The sequence below is a fragment of the Leishmania mexicana genome, chromosome 23 (assembly GCF_000234665.1).
Source record: "Leishmania mexicana MHOM/GT/2001/U1103 complete genome, chromosome 23".
Taxonomy (NCBI): Eukaryota; Euglenozoa; class Kinetoplastea; order Trypanosomatida; family Trypanosomatidae; genus Leishmania; species Leishmania mexicana.
The window spans coordinates 80001-90000 of NC_018327.1; the positions used below are offsets into that span (position 1 = coordinate 80001).

The window sequence follows — 10000 nt, forward strand, 5'->3', positions numbered from 1 at the left end:
GCTCCGTCCGCCACTGCCCTTTTCTCCTCTCGCCGGCTTGCCTGTCTCGCGCCGTCTCTGTGGGGGGTGACGCCACAGCACCCCATCAGCCGAGGGTGGAAGGTCAGTACGTGTAGACTCGGCTTCACAGATGGCTATACTGCGGCGCACACACGCTTACACACGACGGCGCTACCGCCGGTATTGCTGCATCTGTGCCTTGCCCCTCTTCTGTCTTTGCTTCGTCGCCTTTCAGTCACACGCTTACGTCTTGTCGGGGGAGTGCGCGGAAAGCGCACAAAGAAAGAAGCCGTGCTATGAGGGGTCGAGTCTGCGCCCCCGTGATGGACTGCTCTGCCGGCCCCCCTCCCCTCCCCCCCACACACACGTCTCATCCCTGGGGTCCCGTGTGCACCCAAGCAAAACGGGTGAGAACAGCTCCGCCTCGCCGACATCCCCGATCCTCTGACGCACACACACCTTTGGCCTCCCCCCGCTCTGCTTCTTGTATATGTGTTCCTTGGCGGGCCTTCGCCGCCTGTCTGGTGAGAGTGTTTGGCCTGCCGCGGGCGTCGCTGATGTCGGCATCCGCGTAAAATGCCAAGGGAACGTGCCTTGTGTCGTTTTCGTATGTGTGCTCCCTGTTTTCTGTGACTAGCTACGAAGGCGTAGTGCATCTCTGGGCACGTGGGCGGCACTTTCTCTCCCCATCTAGTGTTCGCTTGAATGCGCCGAGGAGCCGCCGGGGGATGCGCGTGTGTAGCCGCGCACCGTGGTGGTTGTGGTGGTGGTGGTCTGTGCGGGTGCATCGCCGGTGTCAACACGACCACCGCAGTGCGCGGCTACACACGCGGCATCCCTTACACTCCCCAAGGGACCATTCAGGATTACACGTCCTCTCCGCGGCACGGAAGGCTGGCTGAGATGCAGCGCAATATCGACAGGGAGGCGAGAAGGGCGCCGACCGGACTCTACGAAGGTCCGACCATCACCACCAAGGACGGTGCGAGGCCACTTTTTCCTCCCGAAAAAGCACGTCACGCCAACCGCGGCTCGGCCCCACATGGAGCGCCACCACCGACCTATGCTCCGCAGTTCGCCGCACCGGCTGCGATGCGCGAGGACATGATGCCGCCGCAGTCTGATTCCTACCAATGCGACCTCCGCAGCGACCCCGCGTACGCTGACGATCCAGAGCATATTGTGGCGGCACGCCAGCGGATTATGACCATGCAGAGCGACTCGTATGGCGAGGCGATGCGCGGGATGGTGACTCCGCCTCCGCCGCCGAATCCTGACGCGCAGCAGGCGTACCGGCAGCCTCGGGTGCAGCTGGATGACAGCTGGTGGATCCTGATGTGGTCCTTCGCAGCCCTTTTCGTGGTGATGGCCATGTATGGAAAGTAGTCTAGGCGAGTGTAGTGGGTGAGAGTGGGGAGACGCTGTTGCAGCGGCAGATTTGCGTCAGGTGGATGATGGCGGCTGCTCACGAATCGCTCGAACTTCATCTATTTCTCTCTCGCTGCTCCTCTTGAAGCCGGTGCTGCTGCAGATGCAACCCCTCCCCCTCCCCCCGTGGGGTGTTCGTGCAGCCGCCCTGCCCCCTCCCCCTCTTTCGCACCTTGTTATCTGATGCGACTCTATATGAGTCATCGCGGTCTGGCCGCGTTCTTCTTCGGTTCGCAGGTTTGGACACCGCCTGGGACATTCTCCCCCCCCCTCCCCCACCCTCTCAAGTGTGCCTGCCGGGCGCGTGCACACGGCGTGTCGTGCGGAGGGGGGGGTTCACGTCGAGGCAGAACGAAGCAAAACGAGCCAACAAAACGGAAAACTCGCGCATGCGACTCTTCGGGTGTGTGCCTCGCTTCCCCCGTCTGTGACCTCCGAGTGTGTTTCAGAGCAGAGGAAGCACAAGCGGGAACAATCACAACAGAGATGCACGATATCCGTGTCATCTGCCTCTTGTTTCGTGTCCACGAGAAGGTGTGAGGGCGAAGGGGAAGAGACTGCAACTGCCGTCCTCCGTTGCCTGCCTTTCGCATGCACTCCTAACACCAACTCATCGTGACACACGTGCACCCACGCACATCGGTCTACCTCATGCATGCACTGCATCTTTGTCCTTCTGTACCTCCGTCCCATCGAACTCTCGTTGCATGCCTTCATGCAGCTTCAAGAGAATAAGCAAAAGGCAAGATGCTCTTGAACGCACTTTTCTGCCCTCGCCGCCGACTTCACATTGGCCAGCCGACCGCACTCCTTCTGCTGCAACCGCAGCAAGGTGGCAGCAACCGCCCACCACGCAAGCTGACGATGAGCAAACGACGGCTCATGACGAAGCAGAAGCCTTATTGCAAAACCACGTCATCTGGTCCCATCTGCGTCATGCTCATGTCGTTCGTCTGCTACATGATCTACCAATCACGGTACGGCTTCGATGATGATCGCCTGTTGAGGTAAAACGGTACAATGTGTGGCTGCGCACGCGCCAGCGCTGCGGCCCCTCACAACCCAACGCACATGGAGTAAGGCATAGGGAAAGGGATGGCAAGGGCGAGGGAGGGAAGGATCTGCAGTGTGGTGCCGCTACACAGTGCTGCGCGCGCGAGTGCGTCCACCTGTCCGCGACCTTCTTCTGACAATTACTGGGCACAACTTACACAGCTGTGCCTCTGTGTGCTCACCCTTTCCTCCATCTTCCTCGCTGCACGAGGTTCTCGCCAGCACACATGCTCGCATAAACCACACCGTCCGCTTGTCCGTCTGCGTACCCGCATGGGTGCATCGACTGAGGTGCGGTAAGGAGCCGATAGACACCCGAGCAACGACGTGACGTCAACCCTTTCCTTGTCAGCGTGTCTAATCGATCACCATCAAACCAGCAGACCATGCGCACATGCCCAGCCACAGCTCACCTGCCCCTGCGGGGCACCGCCGCTACATCCCTGTTGCGTAGCGCGAGCTGTGTGTGGTCGAATCGGGCCATGCGTCGTACCGTCTCTTCCCGTGCCGGTGAGGGCCCTGTGAGACCCGGCACTCGGCCTGTACGCCATGCGTGTTGCTGCGCCAGCCCATGCCGCGGCATGCCGTAACGCGGTGTGGCGGCTCGCCGCGTTGGAGTGTGCATGGCGCGGTGGCGCCACTCGGGCTACTCTAGTCACGCCCCCGGCATCTGCGCCTCATCGGCCCAGGCGGTGGGATGCAGGGGATGCCGCGCATCTCGCACACATGCACTGCTGGGCTGCTTGGCACGCATCTCTTCTCAGCTTCTCCCGTCCATCGCCCTTGCTCCTCTGACCTCTGCATGCTTTGCTTAGATGCGGTACGCCGTGCCAGCGGAGTAGCCGGCAGTGCACCATGCGCACTGCATCTTGCCACTGCCAGCCACGCGTCGCTGCAGCAATGCAGAGGACGGACAGGCGCGCGTGCGGAGCTGGGCGAGGATGGCCTCCTGTCGTCTCGTGAGCCCGACACCCTCGTTGCCTGGTGCGGGACGGCTGCCGCCATGTAGCTGGCGCGATATGTAGTGAGCCGGTACACGCGTGATCGCGGGCGCGAGTCTCTTTGGCACAGCGCCAGCCCAGGCCTCTCCGTCGGCAACAAGAGTCCGCAGCCGTGCCCGGCGGCAGGGTGCCCGCTATTGGCTCCCCCACGGAGGGCGTGCTGGACCCTCGTGCCACGGTGCGGTGGCCGGGATCGCGAAGGACGGCAACCTAAGTGGCCACACGCAAAAAAAAAAGATGTTTAGGCAGAGAAGAAAACTCTGACGCTGGCGTTGATGGACGGGCAGGAAAAGCGGTGTGTCGGACGTTGTGTCGGTGAACGTCGTGTGCGCCTTTGTACGTCGCCCTTGTGCCTCACGGAGGCTCCAATAAGGGGTAGGAGGATGTGTCGTAATGGACGTCTGGAGGTGCAATACAGGTGCTGCGGGACGGTTGAAGGGAGCGATGCCGGTGTTGCTCACCGGTATGCACGCGCCTGGCAGCGCTCTGACTAAAACCGGTCACAGGAAACTGCGCGCGTGTACTCCCATCTACTTCTTCCTGCCTCTTGCTCTTTCTCTCGCTCGCCTTCGACGGGGCGAACGGCCAGCGTTCACCGCAAGACAGCCCCCACCGTTTCTTGGTTTCCTCAGCGCCCTTGCGCACTCGCCCTTGACTTTGTACTTTGTTGGCGATGCGAGTTGTGAGCTCCCACTAGTCCGCTCTCGTGCCGCCCTCCACTTCCGCTCACGCCACAAGACGAAGGCGGCGTTATGCATGTCGGCTAGTCTCATGACGGGCCAGGTCCGCAATAGCTGGCGGCGCAGCATCTACCTGTGGCTCACCACTTCCGCCCGTGACAGTCGCAACCGAACTGATGATGTCGGCACCCATCTCCAGGCATCGCGCAAAGAGCGAAACAAGGTGCAGAGAGTCAACGACTTGTTCCATGCTTCTGGTATGTGGCACTACCACCGTGACACTCTGGAGGGCATCACTCTTCAAGGAATGGGCAAGGGGCTTGCATGGAGCTTCATGATTGTCCCTGCGTGTTTTGTGCTGACCTTCATCGTCTGCATAACCTTGTATCGTAGAGGTGACCGGCGCGCACAGCAACAGCACGCGCAAGAGGAGTGGCAGCATCACCTGCTGGAAGCGGCGCAGAAACGGGCGGCAGCCGACAAAGAACTGAAGTCGGCATGCAATCACGCTGTGGAGGTGAAGTCTGTACTTCGCTCCATTCGGGAGGAACAGCACTGGGCTGCGCAGCTAGAGTCGAACATGGCCATCATCAACGAAAAGCTTCAGTGCCACATAGGCGATGACGAGTCAACGCGGAAAGACGGGTGAAAAGGACGTGCAAGCGCCCAAGTCCGTCGGCGTTCGTGCACCCAGCGCCCCCCGCTTCTCCAGCTTGCAGAGACACACAATAGTTTTCCCGCGCTTCCTACTCGTACCGCCTCTCGTACGCATTGGCGTGCATGCGTGCTGCACCCGTTGGTAGTGCGTGCCGAGATCACATCAAGACGACAGTCACCGAATACAGTCACGCTCAGGAGGGCCTATGACAGGCTGATGTGGGCCCGTGTGTGTGTGTGCTGCTGCTGCCACGCCAGCACACATATCGAATATACGTAGACGTACATATACCCACCATGCACGCGCTTTCTCCCCCCTCGTCGTGATACACTAGATGACGTGACGTCCTCTGCCTCACTTTGCCCAACTCCTTGTGCTTGTCTTCTCCGCCACAGCTACTCCACTGCACTGCACCGCACCCCCTAATCCCTATACGGATGCCTATCCTTCCTGCAAACCCTCGAACACACACACTAACATATACACTGCGTATCACGCTTGAGCCTCTGCACATGAATGGATTCTTGGCGTCTTCCTCGATCTCGTGCGCATCCATTCAGTCGTGACACCCACGCCTCACCAGCCACCGTTTACCGCTGACCACACCTGCGACGTGCAAGCACCGTCGTCGGACCCTCCTCCGCCTTTTGGTACGTTTACAAGAGGGAAGGGAAGTGCGGCCACAGACGGTAGAAGCACACAGAAAGGTAAGCTCATCCCTCTTCATCCAACCTCCTCTTCGTCTTCCCCTCCCCCTCCCCTGTCTCGCCTTCTCAGCCGTGCGACATCTACTCCCGGCGCCATCATACGCGCCCTCCCGAGTGATCAGTCTCGCCTTACCGCGTCGTCCTTCTGTTATTCTCGTTGCCCCATTCCTCATTGCCATTGCTTGTGTGTGTGTGTGTGTGCGCGCCCGAGTGGCTGACCTTCCCCACCGCTGCATCGCCTCTCTTGTGTGCCTGTGGGACGTGCGTGCACTGCCGTTGGAACGACTTGACGAGCCCTGCACCCCACCCTAATCCCCTCCCCCAAACCTTACAAAAGAGGAGACACAATGCTCAACGAGGTGCACGTGAACGCAGACCCGAACACCATCTCCACCTTGGATGAGCCGGTGCTTCAGACGCTGCTGCGCGATGCCAAGGCGATCGGCCGCAAGCTCGTCGTGGTTGTTTGCCCCCCTCTAGGAGCTGAGAAGGAGCTTCGCGATTGGGATCTCTGGGGGCCGCTGTTCCTGTGTCTCATTCTTGCCTCCATCCTCACCATTAACGCCAGCGATGACCAAGGCGCCGCCGTCTTCTCTGCGGTCTTCATCTTTGTCTGGCTTGGCGGTCTTGTCGTCACCGTCAACGCCAAGCTCCTCGGCAGCAAGATCATGTTTTTTCAAACGTACTGCGCCATCGGCTACTGCTTGGCGCCGATCTGTCTCGGCGCTCTCTTGTGCTGCATCATCCCGTGGTTTTTATTGAACCTCTTGCTGTGCTTCGTTGCGTGGGCATGGGCCTGCTGGGCAGCCCTGCGCTTTTTCCGAAACACGGTGAGCGCTGACCGTGAAGTGCTGGTTGTGTACCCTGTCGGACTCTTCTACATCTTCTTCACCTGGATGGTTCTGGTGGGTATTTAGAACGAACCCGCGATATTCCGATCGGCGATGTAGTGACCGTTCTTCACACGCAAGCCGACCACCAGCACCAAGTCAGAGACTACAAGAAGGCCGATGATGACGTCAAAACCTTCACGTAGGGGGGGGGTCCAGGGGCGGAAGGCAGGTCCGTGTAAGTGTTGGATGCACCGAAAGGCAAGCAGGCAGGCGCGCGCACACACACACAGACACACACACAGAGTTTGTGGTCGCTCTGCGTCTGCCGCCATTTCTTTCCCTTTCTCACTTCCTTCCTCGTATCCCGTTCGCGTTCCTACGTGTGCGTGCGCTGGTTGGCGCGCCTTCTGTGCCAAGATGTGCGTCCGCCTACGAGTGTGCGTGTGTGTGTGCTCTCTCCTATCGCTCTGCCGTCTTTTGTGTTTTTCTTATTTTGGCTCGTGTCTCTCTCTCTGTCAATGCAGCTGATGACGTGGGATATCCAAGTGCGTCGTGGCGCAAGGGCTCGCTCACCCACTCTCTGTGGGGGAGTGCCGTGGTGCCCCCGCGATCCCTGCACATGCCGGTCCGCCTCTGTTGGCCAGAGGGTCGGGTGCCCTCGAGGTGGGGAGGTCAGTGAGATTCATCGCTGGTGGTGTTGGTGGTGCTTCGGAGCGAGCTGCGACAGTGCACACACGCTTGTGCCATCCATGTGATGGGCGAAGTGTCCGCGTGACTCGAGCGTATCCGACCCCCGCCCCTCACTGCCTGCTGATGGTGAGGAGACTGCACCACCGGTGAAGATGCACGAGGCGGCGACCGGCATGATGGAGGGAGTGCCTGCGCGGCGGCCTGCGGAGGTGCGGGGTGGTGGGTAGGCTGTGAAACCATGAGCGTGCTCAGCTGACGGAGCCGGTGCACTACTGTGCTGGCGTGCCTACGACTTCTTGGCTCCACGCGATGTGGGGTCTCTGGCATGCCAGGGGTGGACAGTGACTTGAGGTGATGTTTTGTGGCGGAACGCTCATGTTGAAAAAGTAAAGGTGTGCAGCGGTGGCCGTTGCACTGTCCATTTCATCGCCCACTCCTTTCCTGGGCGTGCCTCTCGTACTTCCGTCTGGGACGAATCGTGCGCTTCGCTGTATGCTCCGTTGCCCTGCCCGGGCGTGCTTCAGGATGGAAGGCACTCGGTCGAGTGATGCGGCTTCTGATTGCTCTCGCTTGTCCGTCCTTTCTCCTCGCTGCGCCGCCTGGGATGTCTCTTATCGGTGTGCTTGGATGTGTGCGCATGTGCGTGGGTGAAATCATGTCCTCTTGGCACCTCCCCCTTCTGCCTTGCCGCTCTCCACCGTAAGCGTGACTCAGTCTTCACGAGGCGCTTTCAGTCTTTCCTTTGGTGGCGGTGGTGGTTGCCAAGTACCTGAGCTGATCGGTGCGTGTGGCGTGCGTGTGCCGAGTGCATCCCGACCCTGACCCCTGCCTTTGGCTCCTCCGGTGCTACGCCACAGTCCTCCTTGCCGCAGTCCGCCCGGTGCCCGTCGTTGATAGAGTGTGCCAAGACGCACCTCGCCTCCCTCGGTTTGTGCGCCGTTTGGGACACTGGTGCTCTTCCACCGCTGCTATACGGCTCCCAGGACAGGGTTGTGCGAACTACGTCGCCTTCGTTTTCTTCCAGCTCCCCCCTCCGTTCTGTCTTCACATAGGAAAGACGGTGTAGAGATCGGTGCATACATGAGGGGCACCTGCAGCGCGCAGGACATGGCGACACCAGACTTTCTACGCTTATCACCGACTGACGAGTCCAGTGAGCTCATAATCCGTGCTCCCTCGCAGCGGCGCCACACCCAATGTAGCACAGACAACAGCCACACCACCAGCATCATTACTAACGTGGAGGCGGTGGACGATGTTGTGCAGGTGCGCTGCCAGCAACAGGCGCAGCGCGAGTTCGCGGAGCAGCTGGACGAGCTGTGGGGCTGCGAGCCTGCCTACACGCCGACGGTGGAGGACCAGGCGAGCTGGTTCCAGCACCTGTACTACGGGTGGATCGGAGACTACATCTACAAGGCTGCGGCAGGGATCATCACAGAGGCGGACCTGCCACCACCGTCGCGGAGCACACGGACGTACCACACGGGGCGCGAGCTGTCGCGGCAGGCGCATGCCGACATCGACGCAAGCCGGCGGTGGGACGGGTATGTCGGGTGCGAGGTCTTGTACGAGGCGGAGGCGGAAACGAGCGGCGTGCTGCGGTGGGTCGGGTATTTGCAGCAGTCGGATTACCCACGGTCGCTGGTGGCTGGGGTGGAGTGGCGTGTGCCGCCGCGGTACCGGCGGCAGGCCGTGCCGGGCAGTGCGGCGGGGCTTCACAACGGGGTCGTGCACGGTGAGCGGCTGTTTCGGCCATACCAAGACAACTATCTCTGCTCGTGCGAACCGGTCGACCGGCTTTACCTAAGCTCGATGTGCAGCCTGCGGCGTCCGAGGCCGCCGCCGTCGCCAGATCTCCTGTTTACACTGTTCAAGGCGCACTGGTACCACGTGTGGACGCAGATCCTGCCGAAGCTGCTGTCGGACGTTACCGCGATGATGCTGCCGGTGTTGCTGGAGTACTTTGTGAAGTATCTAGCCGCCGATAACGCAACGTGGAGCTGGGGTGTGGGACTTGCGCTGACACTCTTCCTCACGAGCGTGGTCCAGAGTTGCGCAGCGCATAAGTACGACCACATCAGCATCCGCAGCGCGGCGCTGTTTGAGACGTCGTCGATGGCGCTGCTGTTCGAGAAGTGCTTCACAGTCTCGCAGCGGTCGCTGCAGCGCCCGGACATGTCCGTGGGCCGCATCATGAACATGGTCGGGAACGACGTGGATAACATCGGCAGTCTCAACTGGTACGTGATGTATTTTTGGAGTGCCCCGCTGCAACTGGCGCTGTGCATTCTGCTGCTGATAAGGCTGGTGGGGTGGTTTGCGCTGCCCGGCATGGCCGTCTTATTCGTGACGCTCCCGTTACAGGGCGCGATTTCCAAGCATATTCAGGGGGTGTCTGAGCGAATGGCAAGCGTGGTGGACCTGCGTATCAAGCGCACGAGCGAGCTGCTCTCCGGTGTCCGAATCGTGAAATTCATGGGGTGGGAGCCTGTCTTCCTCGCCCGAATCGAAGAGGCGCGCAGTCGCGAGCTGCGGTGTCTGCGAGATGTGCATCTCGCCAATGTCATCTTTATGTTGGTGAACGACGCGACACCGACGTTGGTCGTCGCGATAGTTTTTATCTTGTACCATGCGAGTGGGCAGGCGCTGAGGCCGGAGATTGTTTTTCCGACAATTGCCCTGCTCAACACGATGCGCGGGTCGTTCTTTATGATCCCGATTATCATCTCCGCCATCCTGCAGTGCTTGGTGTCGACAAAGCGGGTAACCACTTTTATGGAGTGCCCTGACACGCGCTCACAGGTGCAGGACATTGCCGGCATCGACGCATCTGGTGCTGCAGCCGTCTTCAAGGATGTATCCATCCACGCATACCTGCCGGCGAAACTGCCTCGATGCAAGTCGCGCTTGACGACCATGCAGCGCATTACGCTGTGGCTCCGCCGGCGCG

At 60.4% G+C, this 10000-nt stretch overlaps 4 protein-coding genes across 4 annotated transcripts in view; all 4 read left to right on the forward strand.

Moving 5' to 3' along the window:
- Positions 1 to 705: 705 nt before the first annotated feature.
- Positions 706 to 1386, forward strand: LMXM_23_0225 (conserved hypothetical protein; the record flags this gene model as incomplete). Its single annotated transcript, XM_003875598.1, has 1 exon — positions 706 to 1386. The coding sequence occupies one exon, from the start codon at positions 706 to 708 to the stop codon at positions 1384 to 1386; it is 681 nt and encodes a 226-aa protein (XP_003875647.1).
- Positions 1387 to 4238: 2852 nt separating this feature from the next.
- Positions 4239 to 4811, forward strand: LMXM_23_0230 (conserved hypothetical protein; the record flags this gene model as incomplete). Its single annotated transcript, XM_003875599.1, has 1 exon — positions 4239 to 4811. One exon carries the CDS (start codon positions 4239 to 4241, stop codon positions 4809 to 4811), a length of 573 nt encoding a protein of 190 aa, XP_003875648.1.
- Positions 4812 to 5874: 1063 nt separating this feature from the next.
- Positions 5875 to 6444, forward strand: LMXM_23_0240 (terbinafine resistance locus protein (yip1); the record flags this gene model as incomplete). Its single annotated transcript, XM_003875600.1, has 1 exon — positions 5875 to 6444. One exon carries the CDS (start codon positions 5875 to 5877, stop codon positions 6442 to 6444), a length of 570 nt encoding a protein of 189 aa, XP_003875649.1.
- Positions 6445 to 8130: 1686 nt separating this feature from the next.
- The window catches only part of LMXM_23_0250 (ABC-thiol transporter), a gene marked incomplete at both ends in the record, with an annotated part of 4716 nt that continues 2846 nt past the window's right edge, over positions 8131 to 10000 (forward strand). The window contains one exon of the mRNA XM_003875601.1: positions 8131 to 10000. This exon is cut by the window's right edge and continues 2846 nt beyond it. Within this exon, the coding sequence (XP_003875650.1) occupies positions 8131 to 10000 (1870 nt within the window).